The 18,584-nt window shown below is 39.0% G+C and overlaps 1 protein-coding gene across 1 annotated transcript in view; it reads right to left on the bottom strand.

Moving 5' to 3' along the window:
• Positions 1–4,930: 4,930 nt before the first annotated feature.
• The window catches only part of CDC20B (cell division cycle 20B), a 62,474-nt gene continuing 48,820 nt past the window's right edge, over positions 4,931–18,584 (bottom strand). Inside the window, exons 10-12 of the mRNA XM_030843214.2 lie at positions 11,278–11,403; positions 10,655–10,772; positions 4,931–5,031 (exon numbers count right to left, since the gene is read on the bottom strand). Of these exons, the coding sequence (XP_030699074.1) occupies positions 4,931–5,031; positions 10,655–10,772; positions 11,278–11,403 (345 nt within the window). The remainder of the gene's footprint in view (positions 5,032–10,654; positions 10,773–11,277; positions 11,404–18,584) is intronic.

An 18,584-nucleotide genomic window follows, 5' to 3' on the forward strand; every position in this document is an offset into this window, starting at 1 on the left:
TTCTTTTTTTTTAATTTTTATTAGAGTATAGTTGATTTACAATGATGTATTAGTTTCAGGTATACAGCAAAGTGAATCAGTTATTCATATACATATATTCACTCCTTTTTTTTAGATTCTTCTCCCATATAGGCCATTACAGAGTATTGAGTAGAGTTCCCTGCACTATACAGCAGATTCTTATTAGTTATCTGTTTTATATATAGTAGTGTGTATACGTCAGTCCCAATCTCCCGATTTATCCCTCCTGCCCCTTATCCCCTGGTAACCATAAGTTTGTTTTCTTTATCCATGACTCTACTTCTGTTTTGTAAATAAGTTCATTTGTACTCTTTTTTTTTTTAAGATTCCACATATAAGCGATATCATATGATATTTGTCTTTCTGTGTCTGACTTACTTCACTCAGTACAACAATCTCTAGGTCCATCCATGTTGCTGCAAAGCATTATTTTGTTCCTTTTATGGCTGAGTAATATTCCACTGTATATGTGTACCACATCTTCTTTCTCCATTCCTCTGTTGATGGACATTTAGGTTGCTTCCATGTCCTGGCTATTGTAAGCAATGCTGCAATGAACATTGAGGTGCATGTATCTTTCTGAATTATGGTTTTCTCCAGGTATATGCCCACTGCTGTCATGTCTTAATTTTATCATAAATAAAATCAATTTGTATCACTGTACTTGTTGCTCTCCTATAACTTTAGCAGGCAGATCTCCACGAGCAAAGTGAACCAGAGTAATATAGAGACCTTGCGGATAATGCAAAGGAGAGATCAGGGACCAATGTCACCTGTGTCATCCATGTGACAAGTGACATGCAAACTTGGCTTGAAATATTCACTTCACTGATTCAGTGGGGCCCAGCAGGAGGGACACTAAGGTCAGTCTGTCTAGTAACAAGTACAGTGAAGGGCTCAGCAATTCTGCAAGAAACAGAGACAGCCAGTCTGGAACGTTTGGATTAAAAGGAAATGTTTGCCCTTCAAAGGCCATTGTTCCACATCAACACCTGCTATTCAGATTTATATGTAAGAACCGGAGTCGATGGGAGAAGTAGAAACAGAAAATGCCTTACAGTATTTTCCAAAGGCAGGTGAGAAACAGAAATTAAAATTCTAGGGGATATTAATGAGGCACTTAGCTAGCCAAAAAAAGGATACAAGGAAAGTCAGCCTCCTTTCTCAGTAGTTTGAATAAGCCTTGGATTATCTAGGTGATTTCTTGGTTCCCCTTGTCATTGAGTCTGGGTAGGTCTAATCAACATGGTGGTTACAGTGACTGCCATCTCATACTAGGGAGTGAGTGTTGAATCGTGGCCTGAAATTTTCCTTTGGGAAAAAACTCAAGATACTTATTCAGCATATTGAACTTAGTGGATAGTCATCAGCCCAGTAGCCACTTGAAGATGAGATTATGTGAACAGATTCCTCTGATTTCCATCAGTTCCCTTTGGAATATAAATCTTATATGTGTGTGCATGTATACATACATAAACATATACATACACACACACACGGTATATCCAAACTAAGAACATACAGACAGCTTCTTAAAACAAATGAAGGAACATAGCTTAAAGACTGACCAGAATACTGGTCCTTTGGTTTTCAACCATGGCTGCCCATTAGACTTACCAGGCTCTTTAAAATGACCAATGCTCAGGTCTCACCCTTAGAAATTTTTATTTAACTTGATGAGAACCAAGACAAAGTATTCTTTTTATAAGCTCCCCAATGATTTTAATATGCAGCTGGGGATGAGAACCCCTATATTAGAAAGTGAAGTCTCATGCTGATATCTAAAAGAGATGCTCTAAGAGGATATTTTAGATGCCTGCTATAATCCCTAATTAGGATTTTAATAGCAATAAGAGGATGGATGGCGTATTCCCTACTGGCAACATTTATTACAGATTTTGAAGTCCACTTAAAAAGAGTTGTATGAAACCCTTGTTCATTGCTGGTAGAAGTGTAAATTGGTAGAGCTTTTCTTAGGAAAAGTGGCAGTGTCTATTAAAACTGAATGAACACATATGCTATGACCTAACAATTCTACTCCTGGGTATATACCAAACAGAAATGAGGGCTTTTTTCCCACCAAATACGTGTTTGAGGATGTCCATAGCAGCTCTATTCTTAAAAGTCAAAATTGAAAATAACTCAAATATCCATTCATAATAAAATGGATAAACAATTGTTGTATATACAATGGAATATTACACAGCAGTGAAAAAGACCAAACTACATGCCTGTGTCATGCATGAATGCAACAATATGAATTACTCTTACAAATCTAAGGTTGAGTAAAAGAAACCAGACCAAAAAAAAAAGAAAGAAAGAAAGAAAGAATATTTACGGTATGATTACATTTATCTGAAGGTTGGCATGAGGCAAAACTAATTCATGGTGAACGAGGTCAGAATAATGGAGGGGTATTGACTGAGTGGACACAAAGTAGTCTTTGGGGGTGAAAGAAATGTTCACATCTTGATCTGGATGATTTATTCATATGATCTTGATCTTATTCATAAATTAAACACTCACTGAGCTGTACACTTAAGATTTATGTGCTTTATATGACTTATTAGTCAATAAAAGTTTTATATCACAAAATTTTTGTAGCAGAGGCTTCTGTTTTGTGTATTATCTGTAAGTTCATTTTTTTCTTTACTGAAACCATATTCCAGACTTCCACCAAAACTAACAGTAGTAAAAGATAAATTGCTATTTTTCTTAAATGAGAGCCTAGTTCACACACCAGTATTAATTGAGAGAAGTGATCTTTGGTCATGTCATAGTGCCATGAGATTGTTAAGATTGAAGTAACCATGTCAGAATGGTGGGGGACACTGGAAGTGGCCTCACCATTTTGCTCCTTTCCCTGCTAAACTTTTTCTTGTAGTTTATACCTGGCTAAATAAGAAGAAGATCAAATGAAACCCATTTTCTTAAAGAAGAAGAGTGTGTTTTGCGGGAATGTAGCATATTTGCAGCTTTTGGTGACCTAAAATTTTATAAGGTAAAAATTACTAGCACTACCAAGCAGATTTTCTGAGTTTAAAAACAGGGAAAAGAACAGAATGTATGGCAACTTGTCAGGAGAGTCCTAACACCCCTTGTATTTACTATTCCACTTTTCAATTATCAAGGCTTTTATTTGGTTTTTTTTTTTTTTTTTGAGGAGGGGTATTACGGGAGTGTGTATGTATTGGTAAAAACTATTTATGACAAAGCAAATAAATTAATCAACATATGTTAGCTGACACATGCAAAACATTCCAAAGGACACTAAAAAATATAACATCTTGACACTAAAAAGCACATCATCTTGTTTGAGCCTCATGACAACACCATGGAGAAGGCAAGGCCAATATCCCTCAACTCCTCAATCGAATTGTCCGGAAGAAATAAGCATGTTAAAACTTAAATAAACAAAGATTCACATAGTAACAAAAGATTTTTTTAAAACAACTAGAATAGTTATATTAACACAAAGTAGGTGATACAGACTGACGTCAAGAGTTAAAGCCAGGTAACATCATTTCAAAACACTTCCTGGAGAGGTCAGGACTTATGTGAAGGTGCAAAGCAAAAGAAGAGAGGAGCAGGAATTCCAGACTAGAAAGAAGAGGTCTAACAAAAGCATAAGGCAGGAAATCACAAGACTTAGCCCAGGGTTAACACAGGAAGGAGTGAGGATTAACGTTAAAAAGATAGAACAGTGGGGCTTCCCTGGTGGCGCAGTGGTTGAGAGTCCGCCTGCCGATGCAGGGGACACAGGTTCGTGCCCCGGTCTGGGAAGATCCCACATGCCGCAGAGCGGCTGGGCCCACGAGCCATGGCCGCTGAGCCTGCGCGTCCGGAGCCTGTGCTCCGCAACGGGAGAGGCCACAACAGTGAGAGGCCCGCGTACCCCCCAAAAAAAAAGATAGAACAGTGGCCTGATCAAGCTTGAAGAAACCTTAGCAGCTATCAAATCCAAATTCCTATTCTTGCAAATGTTGTGACATACCCAAGGTCACTCAGCAAGTTTATGGCAGAGCCATAACTGGTACAGGTCCCCAACTTCAGGTTCTGGGCTCAGGACTCCGAGGTGGAGGCCTGGGGGGTTAGGTCATGGGAGTCATTGAGAGTCTATGAGCAGGGGACGGGAGGACCAGCACGATGCTTTTAGAAATGTAACCTAGCAGTAATGTGGAGACCCATGAAGAATAAAGACAGGAAGCCAGTTAGAAGGCAATTACTACAAACTGGTCATCAGGTATGCAGGACATTACAAGGGTAAAACAACAAACAGAGAACAAGGGGCAAACTGAACAACCAGGAGGCTCCCTGAGTAATGGGAGGACCAGGATAAAGATGACACCATGATAAGAGAAAAGGGAGTCCCACAGAAGTCCTCTTTTTGAGAGGAAATAATACGCATGCTTAACATAGAGTAGCACTTTAATCAATGTTTTTCAAGTGAATAAGTTGTGTTTTTAATGTATTGAGTTTGAGCTAAAGACAAAAAAGTATCTCAGAAAAGAAATATCCAGAGACAGACAAGTATGAGGCTGGAGCTTGGGAGAAAAGCCGAGTGACAAAGAAGCGTTTAGAAATCTTTGCTGTAGATAGTCTTGTGACTATAGCAGTGAAAATGCACCTCTAACGAGGAAAAGACAGAGAGAGAAGAAGAAGAAAAGGGGAAGAGGAGGGGGAAATCAGAGAGAGAAGCATAGAGTCAGAGACGGTGTCTGGGAAATGCAATGGAACGAAGCAGAGCAAGTGAAGTAACCTGAGAAGGAAGGTCGGGAGAACAGGCATTCACCTCAGGAAAAGCACGTCATCTTGTTTGAGCCTCATGACAACACCATGGAGAAGGCAAGGCCAACATCATTATTCTCACATAGAAATCAGGAAGCTGAAGCTGAGAGGGGCTGAGTGACTAGCAGCAATTCCACACACAGGCCGTGCCATCAGCTGCGGCAGAAAAAACCCGGGTCTGGTCTGGACTCAAAGCCAGGTGCAGCACTCTGCCTCGGTGGCCTGTGGGAAGAAGGACAGGCAGCTCACGTTCCACATGTCAAGGGCTGTTGCTGAGGACAGGGAAGCAACCTAAGCTGGGGCCAGGAATCCCATCCAGGATAAAGGGCTTCTCCAAACCCCTGCCACATTCAGGGCTGGCGCTCCCACTGCGCCTTTGCCATGGAAAACACCAGTCAGGGAGGGCTCTGGGTAACACCCTAAAGTGGCTAAGGTTTTGCTTCACTGTTGCCCTTCAGAGCTCTTCCCCCTTGTTTTGGTTCCCTAAGGCTGCTGTAATAAATTACCACAAACTGCACAGCTAAAGACAACGGAAATTTATTCTCTCACAGACCAGAATTCCAAAATCAAGGATTTGGCAAGCAGGGGAGATTCTATTCCCTGCCTCTTCTACTTTCTGGCAGTCATTGGCCATCCCCAAATTGTAGCCACATCACTCTAATCGCTGCTTCTGTGGGCACATCATCTCTGATTCTGTGTGTCTGTTCTCTGTGTGCCTCTTATAAGGACACTTGGCATTACATTTAGGGCCCATCTTGATAATCCAGAATGATCTCATCTCAAAATCTTCAACTTAATTACATCTGCAAAGACCCTTTCACCAAATAAAGTCACACTCACAGGTTTCTGGGATTTGACGTGGATAGCTTTGACGTGGACCAGTTTTTAGCTTACCACACCCCTCATGCCTTATACCATTATTAGTTCTATCTTCTCTAACCCACCAACACCCAGGGATTACCATGGCTGTGCTCCTACCACACACTCTATCTCTCTTCTTATCCTTCCCTGAAAGTCATCCTTTTGGGATCTTGGTTTCAAGAAACTAATCAAGGGCTTCCCTGGTGGTGCAGTGGTTGAGAGTCCGCCTGCCGATGCAGGGGATGCGGGTTCGTGCCCCGGTCTGGGAGGATTCCACATGCTGCGGAGCAGCTGGGCCCGTGAGCCATGGCCGCTGAGCCTGCGTGTCCGGAGCCTGTGCTCCGCAACAGGAGAGGCCACAATGTTGAGAGGCCCGTGTACCGCAAAAAAAAAAAAAACTAATCAAATAAACTGATGCAGCTTAATGGAAAAGGACCCAAAAATCTGTCTCACAAAACATACATGAGTCTTTCATATGGAATTCTGAAGACAATACCCTCTTTCTATTATCTATCTGATCATTTCTCAAAGAACACTGTGTGGAACAATAGTTCTATACGAGGTTGATAGGTATTAAAAATGAAAAGAGTCTTTAATGTTCACATTAATTTGGAAGCTCCAAGTTAAGAAAATTATACAGGATCCTTATTTCAAAACTGCTAATATGCATTAGAAATATTTGGAAGAAGAGGCTATAATAGGCAGCATTTCTGAAACTTATTTCACCAGAATCCTTTTGACTTGAACATCTCAAACTACTAGGGTTCCTTGGAAAATACTTTCCAAATCTATCCTAATCCAACAGTAACTTTCACGATCAAAAACTTCAGGCCAAAATCCACAAAGCTGACTCCATGAAAGAAAGCTGGGACTGGGAAGATGAGAGGAAAAAAGAGGTTGGATATGTTTTTGACTGGGTAGGTATTTGGGGGCACAACTAAAATCAAATGAGGTGGGTGGCCACCCCCTCATAGGAGGAGTACTGCTTACAACTCAATTGAGCGCTGGAATTTCAGAAATAATCTTGTCCTCTGACACAAGATTCTCAACAGCCAGGAGTGCAGATACACTATCTCACTCCCAAAGGAGACATTTCTTAGATACTTGGGGCTTTTTCCATCTAAACACATAACTCCCAATGCTCTCCTTCATGAACGCACACACGCACATACACATACACACGTGCACAGACACACCACCAAGGAGACATGGGATTGGCCCTAGGCATGTTGGTGCATTAAAAATGTTTAAATTTATAGATATAATGCCGTCTTCTTATTTTACAGATGCAGAAAAAATTTAAGAATATCGAGCAATTTGTTTAAGGTCACACAGCTGATTAATGGCAGAGCCAGAACTAGAATCCAATTCAATGCTTTAACTGTTTACCACGCTCCAAATCCAACGCAAAGAAGAATCTCTTTTTCTAATGAAGGCCAGTATCCATTAGTTTTTAAAAATTAAAATTTTTTTAATTTGAGCCATATAAATGAAAAGCAACTTAATTTAGTTAGGAAAATATAGATCATTATACCAGTGCTTTAAAATTAAACCTAAAAAAGAAAAACTTATTCAATAAATATAATCAGTGATAAATACTCTTTCATTCTTTATTATGATGTGTTAAGATGAAGAGGAAGGAGGAAGAGAGAGTGGAAAAAGGAATAACAGGGAAAAAAATCCCAAATGTTTTGTAGAGCAGGCTTTGAAAAATATCTTGACTTAAAAAATGGAGAGCTGCTTCTAGAACTTGTTAGGAATATGGCATTTGGATGGAAACAAAAACATTCTTGAAATACATTTTTCACATTAGTGACAATCTTAGTTTACTAGATAGTGGGAAATGCCACCTTATCTCAGATGAAGGTCCTCTTTTAGGATTTACATCTCCACGTGCCAAGAGTACTGTCACTGAAAGCATTCAAAGTTTGGTTTTCTTTATGCAGCTGCATCCATAAATGAGACCACATACTGACGTATGTGCAATGGACTGACGAAACCCAGTCAAAGGCCAGATCTCACTTATAGACTAGAAAGTTACCTACCACTGTTTCAAACCTTGGAAATTACAACTCCCGGGGGGGGGGTGAATAAGAGGGGGAATTATAAGGTATCTTTCTTCTGTAGTCAGGTGGGTGAGACCTCTTTAACTAACATTTTCCCCCAGAGAATTATGACTGTGGGTAACAGGGTGAGACTTACTAAGGGCATGACCACAATCTAGAACAGCTTTTTTCCAGCTTTATGACCACAACTCATTGTCAAAACTACATTCTATGCAGTGACCCCATACATGGACATGCAAATGTACTGATAACTATGACAAAAGTTATTCACAAAATAATACCTACTTTTCCATTTTTCCATTCTATACCATTCTATTTCTTTTTTTTTTTTTCAGTGCTGATCTTGACCCACAATGGAAACATTGACAGACAGTAAAAACACATAGAAGCTGAAGACCTCAGCAGCCCCATGCCATGTGGCAGTGCCCCCTGAAGCATGTTCACCAAGCAAGAACCCCAAGATGCTCCTATACAAAGATTTCCCAGATGAATTTGGGAAACAGAGAATGCTGTAACTCCTCTTGGAGATTCCCAATACACATAACGTATCAAAGGCTTTGAGACATTCTTAGGAAAGAAAAACCGTTCTTGTTTAACCCAGAATTTCCAAATTTATCTGACCACATGATGTGTGTTTGTAAAACAATCTTCCTGCTAAACACTTTGGGGAAATCTCGTACACAGCAGAAACTACTGAGTTAGAGATGAAAATTAGTGTCTAAAAGTTCAAAATTAACTGCAACTTCTCCAGCCAAAAGCATTTTAAAGGAAGGAGAAAAGGTTAAATGTACCTTTGGATAGCTCTCTAATATCAATGAAAAAAATTCACAAGTCATTAAAACTAGAAAAGTATAACTTATTAAGGACAGAGAAACAAAAACGCACTAAGTACATTCCTTATTCTAAGCATCAGCAAATGGTTCAAGTATCTATCAGTACTCCCACCTAGCTGATGGACCTATCTAGCTGCTGGAATTATAATTTTGTAAAGAACTGGGTTTTGAGGCTTCATTTTAAGTGTTTGTCTAAACTGAAAAGGTCTGGTGAATTGTGATTAAATATATGCAAAGGACCAACTCATGCTTCTCCTGCACTCTTGCTGGTACTGAAGTGGCTCTGTCAAGAGCTGCCTGTATTTTTTTTTTTTAACGTCTTTATTGGAGTATAATTGCTTTACAATGACGCATTAGTTTCAGCTTTATAACAAAGTGAATCAGCTATACATATACATATATCCCCATATTTCCTCTCTCTTGCATCTCCTTGACACCTTCCCTATCCTACCCCTCTAGGTGGTCACAAAGCACCGAGCTGATCTCCCTGTGCTATGCGGCTGCTTCCCACTAGCTATCTATTTTACATTTGGTAGTGTTTATATGTCCATGCCACTCTCTCACTTTTTCCCAGCTTACCCTTCCCCCTCCCCATGTCCTCAAGTCCATTCTCTAGTAGGTCTGCGTCTTTATTCCCGACCTGTCCCTAGGTTCTTCAGAACCATTTTTTTTAAAGATTCCATATATATGTGTTAGCATATGGTATTTGTTTTTCTCTTTCTGACTTACTTCACTCTGTATGACAGACTCTAGGTCCATCCACCTCACTACAAATAACTCAATTTCATTTCTTCTTATGACTGAGTAATACTCCATTGTGTATATGTGCCACATCTTCTTTATCCATTCAACTGTCAATGGACACTTAGGTTGCTTCCATGTCCTGGCTATTGTAAATAGAGCTGCAATGAACATTGTGGTACATGACTCTTCTTGAATTATGGTTTTCTCAGGGTATATGCCCAGTAGTGGGATTGCTGGGTTGTATGGTAGTTCTATTTTAATTTTTTAAGGAACCTACATACTGTTCTCCATAGTGTGCCTGTATTTTTATTCACCTAGTCACACAGTATAACAGCTGAAGGATATATACTCATTTTGAGGCTAACCTGAGCTCCAGCCAGCCTGACCGCAGAAGCAGGAAGTCTTTCTGTTAAGGGTGTTTTGTTGTGGCCAATAACATTCTCAGACTCTCCAAAGAGAGTCATGGTATTATCACTACCTAATATTGTATATATTTGGTTTTTGTCTGTCTGCTCCCACAAAAGTGTGAGCTCCATGAGGGCAAGGATATTGTCTGTCTGGTTCACCTGTGTATTCCCAGTGCCATAAAAAGTGCCTGGCACATAGTAGATGCTAAATAAATAAATGTTGAATAAATAACTTCCAGGGATGACCAGAAGACAAGTTGAGTGGCAAGAGGAAGAAGATAGAATATGTAATCAGAGGTCTACAAGAGACTGGATGCCAGTGCTCTGTTCCTTCATTAGCCAACACTTCTGTCTCCCTATTTCCCTAAGCCCCCTTTAACATTTCAGATTGCACCAAAGAGCATTTAAGGTTCTTGAGGACAAGGCCCGGGTCTTGTTCTCCATCATGGGGTCTTGCTCTCAAGAAGTAACCAGTAAACATTTACAGAACTACGCTGACAAAGAACAGCAGTCTGCCTTGAAAGGGCAGAGGCTCCCCAGAGTCTCACAGTCTGGAATGGTCTCCCCACATACAACAATGTCTCGCCCTTTTCATACTTCCTTATCTCCCACACATTTCAGCTCTGCTGGTTCTTCTGCAAAATAGGGTAAGATGAGTCATAATGCTAACTCCAGAGTTCGGAAACACATTTTGAAAACTGTCCACAATCATCACTGCATACACGAATGCAAGAAGACATGACAGTTATAAGTGACGAACAATCAAATTCAGAAACACTCACACCAGAGGTGTGGTGGGTGTAGGGCTTTTTCCTCTGATAAAATATATACTTCAAAGAACCAGAAGGAGAAAGTCTTCCATTCATGGATTTTTCCACCAGTAGCAGCTCACTTTGCAATAGGGACATGGAATTTTACTTACCTATTTACTTACCAAAAAACCCACGTGACCTGGCCAGAGCAGGACAGGACCACACAGTCACATCATTCTTAGGAGACCCTTGACCAGTTGCGATCTCCTTTGTCTTAGGTAGCCAGACTAGGGAACAAATCTGTAATAATGACCCCCAAAATATAGAATTACGGCAATTTCTGATTCACTGAATGCATTTTAAACTGATTCTAGGCAGTGTGCTCTGTCCACATCTATCCTCCAGTCCATACGTGGGGTTAGGTTATTAGAGGAATTATGTTAGTTCTAGGAAAGTTTATCCCAAGGCAACAAAAGACTAAATATACAAATAGGCTTAGGCACAATGAACCTATGAACTGAAGTGGGCTATGATCACTGTCCAGGAACAGTCAGACTACTCTCAAGTTTCTCAGTCAAAGCAGTGCTGAGAAAGAAGGGAAATGAAAAAGAAAGGGCATACAAGTTAAATTAACTTTCAACTCACAGATGAAGAAGGTTTTACAAAAAGAAACTCTTAAGAACTGAAATTCCTGTAGACTTAGCAGGTAAAGAGAGGTGTGCTTGGGTCCTATGCTCTATCATAAGTTATTTTCACAAGATTCTAGAAGACCAGAATGAAGGTAAACTCCCTGAGAGACATTTACCTGTGAGTTTGTGCTTGGGGTCTGGATGCTCTGCTCAGTATTGATGTCCAGGATGTGTAAGTGTCCATCCTTCATTCCTCCTCCAACAGCGAGGATTTCAGACTGCCAGGGACACCAATCCATGGCCTTTAAAGTTCCAAATAATTACACAGGCAGGTCAGCTTTGGAGAAGGTGAAATCATGAATGAGCTGCACGCATATAAGCAGAAGCTCCAGAGCTCTGTCCCTGTGGCAGATTTCCAGGACCTCTGATCCAAAGGCAAGAGCTACTTTACTCTCCAGAGATTACTTCTCAGGGACTAGAAATCACATATTGGTGCCTTCTTCAAATTTAGATAACAATTGCAAATATTTTAAACATAGAAAAACCACACAATAATATGTTTGAAAAACTTCATTCAACACATCCTCTGGGGCAAAAATCTGCTGCTGGAAGAGTTGACATGTGCCCCTAGCATCTGGTTATAAAATACAGTCTTCCTCTGGTTTGTCTACCTGTTCTAGGTCAGAGAGGGAATAGAAAAGAATGGAGAGCTATACATGCTTGTTCACAACACAAGAAAATCTCATGTATTTCAAATCTTAATACATTTTAGAAAATAAAATTGCCTTTTCTTTAGTTATAAATTATTATTGTTAATTCTGAAAAACAGAATTTAATATTATACATTTATATTGATAATTGAAATGACTAATAACAGTAACCTTAAAAAACATTTTAACAAATATTTCAGTCATATTTATCTGTATATCCTTATCAATCATCCTGGCAACTATTCTCATTTTTACATATTATCTTCTATATGTAAAAGTATTTTATAAAGTACTAAGCATGATGTATATACTATTTTATTTTTCTGTTGTTTTCACTCATTATATGGCTTTCCATGTTATTTTTCATAATTATCATTTTTAGTAATCCCACAATATTCCATCACGTTATTATACTCTAATTAATGTTTGTTCTAATTCTGGACTCAGGTTGATTTTTTATCTTATTTTGGTTTGGTTTGCATTGGCTTGGGCTGAGTTTTTTGAAAAGAAGTGGATTTGGGGGGATTGTGTTTTTGTTGTTTGTTTTTATAAAGAATACTTTAATAGGGTTCAAGATGGTGGAGTAGAAGGATGTGCGCTCACTCCCTCTTGTGAGAGCACTGGAATCACAACTAACTGATGAACAATCATCGATAGGAAGACATTGGAACTCACCAAAAATATACCCCACATCCAAAGACAAAGGAGAAACTACAATGAGATGGTACGAGGGGCGCAATCACAGTAAAATCAAATCCCATAGCTGCTGGGGGGGGTGACTCACAAACTGCAGAACACTTATACCACAGAAGTCAACCCACTGGAGTGAAGGTTCTGAGCCCCAGGTCAGGCTTCCTAACCTGCGGGTCTGGCAATGGGAGGAGGAATTCCTAGAGAATCAGACATTGAAGCCTAGTGGGATTTGATTGCAGGACTTTGACAGGACTGGGGGACACAGAGACTCCACTCTTGGAGGGCACACACTAAGTAGTGTGCGCATCGGGACCCAGGGGAAGGAGCAGTGACGATTGAACCAGACCTACCTGCTAGTGTTGGAGGGTCTCCTGTAGAGGCAGGGGGTGGCTGTGGCTCACCACGGGGACAAGGACAGTGGCAGCAGAAGTTCTGGGAAGTACTCCTTGGCATGAGCCCTCCCAGAGTTGGCCATTAGCCCCACCAAAGAGCCAGGTAGGCTCCAGTGTTGGGTTGCCTCAGGCCAAACAACCATCAGGGAGGGAACCCAGCCTCACCCATCAGCAGACAAGCAGATTAAAGTTTTACTGAGCTCTGCCCACCAGAGCAACACCCAGCTCTACCCACCACCAGTCCCTCCCATCAGGAAGCTTGCACAAGCCTCTTAGATAGCCTCATCCATCAGAGGGCAGACAGCAGAAGCAAGAAAATCTACAATTCTGCAGCCTGTGGAACAAAACCAAATTCACAGAAAGATAGACAAAATGAAAAGGCAGAGGATTATGTACCAGATGAAGGAACAAGATAAAACCCCAGAAAAACAACAAAATGAAGTAGAGATAGGCAACCAGAAAAAATTTTTCAGAATAATGATAGTGAAGATGATCCAGGACCTCGGAAAAAGAATGGAGGCAAAGATCGAGAAGATTCAAGAAATGTTTAACAAAGACCCAGAATAATTAAGGAACAAACACTTATAAGAATTAAGGAACAAACAAACAGAGATGAACCATACAATAACTGAAATGAAAAATACACTACAAGGAATCAACAGCAGAATAACTGAGACAGAAGAACCTATAAGTGACCTGGAAGACAGAATGGTGGAATTCACTGCTGTGGAACAGGATACAGAGAAAAGAATGAAAAGAAATGAAGACAGCCTAAGAGACCTCTGGGACAAAATTAAACAACATTTGCATTATAGGGGTCCAAGAAGGAGAAGAGAGAGAGAAAGACCCGAGAAAATATTTGAAGAGATTATAGTCGAAAATTCCCTAACATGGGAAAGGAAATAGCTACCCAAGTCCAGGAAGCACAGACAGCCCCAGGCAGCACAAACCCAAGGGGAAACATGCTGAGACACAGAGTAATCAAACTGACAAAAATTAAAGACAAAGAAAAATTATTGAAAGCAACAAGGGAAAAACGACAAATAACATACAAGGGAACTCCCATAAGGTTAACAGCTGATTTCTCAGCAGAAACTCTACAAGCCAGAAGGGAGTGGCACATGGCACAATATATTTAAAGTGATGAAAGGGAATAACCTACAGCCAAGATTACTCTACCCATCAAGGATCTCATTCATATTCAACGGAGAAATCAGAAGCTTTATGAACAAGCAAAAGCTAAGAGAACTCAGCACACCAAACCAGCTCGACAACAAATGCTAAAGGAACTTCTCTAAGTGGGAAACACAAGAGAAGAAAAGGACCTACAAAAACAAACACATAACAATTAAGAAAATGGTAACAGGAACATACATATTGATAATTACCTTAAACATGAATGGATTAAATGCTCCAACCAAAAGACACAGGCTTGCTGAATGGATACAAAAACAACACCCATATATATGCTGTCTACAAGAGACCCACTTCAGACCTAGGGACACATACAGACTGAAAGTGAGGGGATGGAAGAAGATATTCCATGCAAATGGAAATCAAAAGAAAGCTGGAGTAGCAATACTCATAACAGATAAAATAGACGTTAAAATAAAGAATGTTACAAGAGAAAAGGAAGGACACTACATAATGATCAAGGGATCAATCCAAGAAGAAGATATAACAATTGTAAATATATATGCACCCAACATAGGTGCACCTCAATACATAAGGCAACGGCTAACATCTATAAAAGAGGAAATCGACAGTAACACAATAATTGTGGGGGACTTTAACACCTCACTTACACCAATGGACAGATCACCCACACAGAAAATTAATAAGGAAACACAAGCTTTAAATGACATAATAGACCAGATAGATTTAATTGATATTTATAGGACATTCCATCCAAAAAGAGCAGATTACACTTTCTTCTCAAGTGCACACGGAACATTCTCCAGGATAGATCACATCTTGAGTCACAAATCAAGCCTCAGTAAATTTAAGAAAATTGAAATCATATCAAGCATCTTTTCCAACCACAATGCTATGAGATTAGAAATCAATTCAGGGAAAAAAACGTAAAAAACACCAACACATGGAGGCTAAACAATACATTACTAAATAAGCAAGAGATCACTGAAGAACAAAGAGGAAATCAAAATATACCTAGAGAAAAATTACAATGAAAATACAACAATCCAAAACCTATGGGACGCAGCAAAAACTGTTCTAAGAGGGAAGTTTATAGCAATACAAGCACACCTCAAGAAACAAGAAAAATCTCAAATAAACAATCTAACCTTACACCTAAAGGAACTAGAGAAAGAAGAACAAACAAAACCCAAAGTTAGTAGAAGGAAAGAAATCATAAAGATCAGAGCAGAAATAAATGAAATAGAAACAAAGAAAACAATAGCAAAGATCAATAAAACTAAAATATGGTTCTTTGAGAAGATAAACAAAATTGAGAAACCTTTAGCCAGACTCATCACGAAAAAGACGGAGAGGACTCAAATCAAAAAAATTAGAAATGAAAAAGGAGAAGATACAATGGACACCGCAGAAATACAAAGCATCCTAAGAGACTACTACAAGCAACACTATGCCAATAAAAAGGACAACCTGGAAGAAATGGACAAATTCTTAGAAAGGTATATCCCTCCAAGACTGAACCAGGAAGAAACAGAAAATATGAACAGACCAATCACAAGTAATGAAATTGAAACTGTGATTTAAAATCTTCCAACAAACGAAAGTCCAGGACCAGATGGCTTCACAGGTGAATTCCATCAAACATTTAGAGAAGAACTAACACTCATCCTTCTCAAACTCTTCCAAAAAATTGCAGAGAAAGGAACACTCCCAAACTCATTCTATGAGGCCACCATCACCTTGATACCAAAACCAGACAAAAATACTACAAAAAAAGAAAATTACAGACCAATATCACTGATGAATATAGATTCAAAAATCCTCAATAAAATACAAGCAAACAGAATCCAATAAGACATTAAAAGGATCATACACCATGATCAAGTGGGATTTATCCCAGGGATACAAGCATTCTTCAATGTACACAAATAAATCAATGTGGTACACCATATTAACAAATTGAAGAATAAAAACCATATGCTCATCCCAATAGATGCATAAAAAGCTTTTGACAAAATTCAACACCCATTTATGATAAAAACTCTCCAGAAACCGGGCACAGAGGGAACCTACCTCAACATAATAAAGGCCATATATAACAAACCCACAACAAACATCATTCTCAATGGTGAAAAACTGAAAGCATTTCCTCTAAGACCAGGAAGAAGACAAAGTTGTCCACTCTTGCCACTATTATTCAACGTAGTTTTGGAAGTCCTAGCCATGGTAATCAGAGAAGAAAAAGAAATAAAAGGAATACAAATCAGAAAAGAAAAAGTAAATCTGTCACTGTTTGCAGGTGACATGATACTATACATAGAGAATCCTAAAGATGCTACCAGGAAACTACTAGAGCTAATCAATGAATTTGGTAAAGTAGCAGGATACAAACTTAATGCACAGAAATCTCTTGCATTCCTATACACTAATGATGAAATATCTAAAAGAGAAATTAAGGAAACACTCCCATCTCCCATTGCAACAAAAAGAATAAAATAACTAGGAATAAATGTACATAAGGAGAAAAAAGACCTGTAGGCAGAAAACTATAAGACACTGATGAAAGAAATTAAAGATGATACAAACAGATGGAGAGATATACCATGTTCTTGGATTGGAAGAATCAATATTGTGAAAATGACTATATTACCCAAAGCAATCTACAGATTCAGTGCAATCCCTATGAAATTACCAGTGGTATTTTTTACAGAACTAGAAGAAAAAAATCTTAAAATTTGTATGGAAAAAAAAAATTTGAATGGAGGCACAAAAGACCCCGAATTGCCACAGCAGTCTTGAGGGAAAAAAACGGAGCTGGAGGAATCAGACTCCCTCACTTCAGACTATACTACAAAGCTACAGTAATGAAGACAATATGGTACTGGCACAAAAACAGATATATAGGTAAATGGAACAGGATAGAAAGCCCAGAGATAAACCCACGCACCTATGGTCAACTAAGCTATGACAAAGTTGGCAAGGATATACAATGGAGAAAAGACAGCCTCTTCAATAAGTGGTGCTGGGAAAACTGGACAGCCACATGTAAAGGAATGAAATTAGAACACTCCCTAACACCATACACAAAAATAAAATCAAAATGGATTAGAGGCCTAAATGTAAGACCGGACACTATAAAACTCTTAAAGGAAAACATAGGAAAAACACTCTTTGACATAAATTACAGAAAGATCTTTTCTGATCCATGTCCTAGAGTAACGGAAATTAAAACAAAAATAAACAAATGGGACCTAATGAAACTTAAAAGCTTTTGCAAATCAAAGGAAACTACAAACGAGATGAAAAGACAGCCCTCAGAATGGGAGAAAATATTTGCAAACAAATCAATGGACAAAGGATTAACCTCCAAAATATATAAACTGCTCATGCAGCTCAATATTAAAAAAACAAACAATCCAATCCCAAAATGGGCAGAAGACCTAAATAGACATTTCTCCAAAGAAGACATACAGATGGCCAAGAAGCACATGAAAAGCTGCTCAACGTCACTAATTATTAGAGAAATGTAAATCAAAACTATGATGAGGTATCACCTCACACCAGTCAGAATAGCCATCAACAGAAAATCTACAGACAACAAATGCTGGAGAGGGTGTGGAGGAAAGAGAACCCTCTTGGACTGTTGGTGGAAATGTAAATTGATACAGCCACTATGGAGAACAGTATGGACGTTCCTTAAAAAAACTAAAAATAGAAGTACCATATGACCCAGCAATCCCACTCCTGGGCATATACCCAGAGAAAACCATAATTCTAAAAGACACATGCACCCCAACCTTCATTGCAGCACTATTTACAATAACCAGGTCATGGAAGCAACCTAAATGCCCATCAACAGAGGAATGGATAAAGAAGATGTGGTATATATATAGAATGGAATATTACTCAGCCATAAAAAGGAACGAAACTGGGTCATTTGTGGAGACGTGGATGGATCTAGAGACTGTCATACAGAGTGAAGTAAGTCAGAAAGAGAAAAACAAATATCATATATTAACACATTTATGTGGAACCTAGAAAAATGGTACAGATGAACTGGTTTGCAGGGCAGAAATAGAGACACAGATGTAGAGAACAAACGTAAGGACACCAAGGGGGGAAATTGGGGGTGGGGGGGTGTCATGAATTGGGAGATTGGGATTGACATGTATACACTGATGTGTATAAAATTGATGACTAATAAGAAACTGCTGTATAAAAAATAAATAAAATTGAAAAATTTAAAAAAAGAATACTATAATAAATACATTCTGGCATATGTCTTTTGTTTCTCATATATTATTTTTTTAGGTAAATTCCAAGCTTCAGAAGTGCTGATATAGGTTTCAAATAGTTGTAACTTTTTATAACACCAGCATCAAATGAGTACATTAATCTTATCCTGAGTTTAAGCTTAATTGGAGTTAAAAATTAATCTCCCATCCCACATACCCTTTACCAACATCCTCCATCAATATGTGGAATCTCATTCTACTCCCTTTGAATCTGGGAGGGCTGTGACTGGCTTACAAA

The sequence above is a fragment of the Globicephala melas genome, chromosome 3, assembly GCF_963455315.2.
Source record: "Globicephala melas chromosome 3, mGloMel1.2, whole genome shotgun sequence".
In the NCBI taxonomy this organism is placed as follows: Eukaryota; Metazoa; Chordata; class Mammalia; order Artiodactyla; family Delphinidae; genus Globicephala; species Globicephala melas.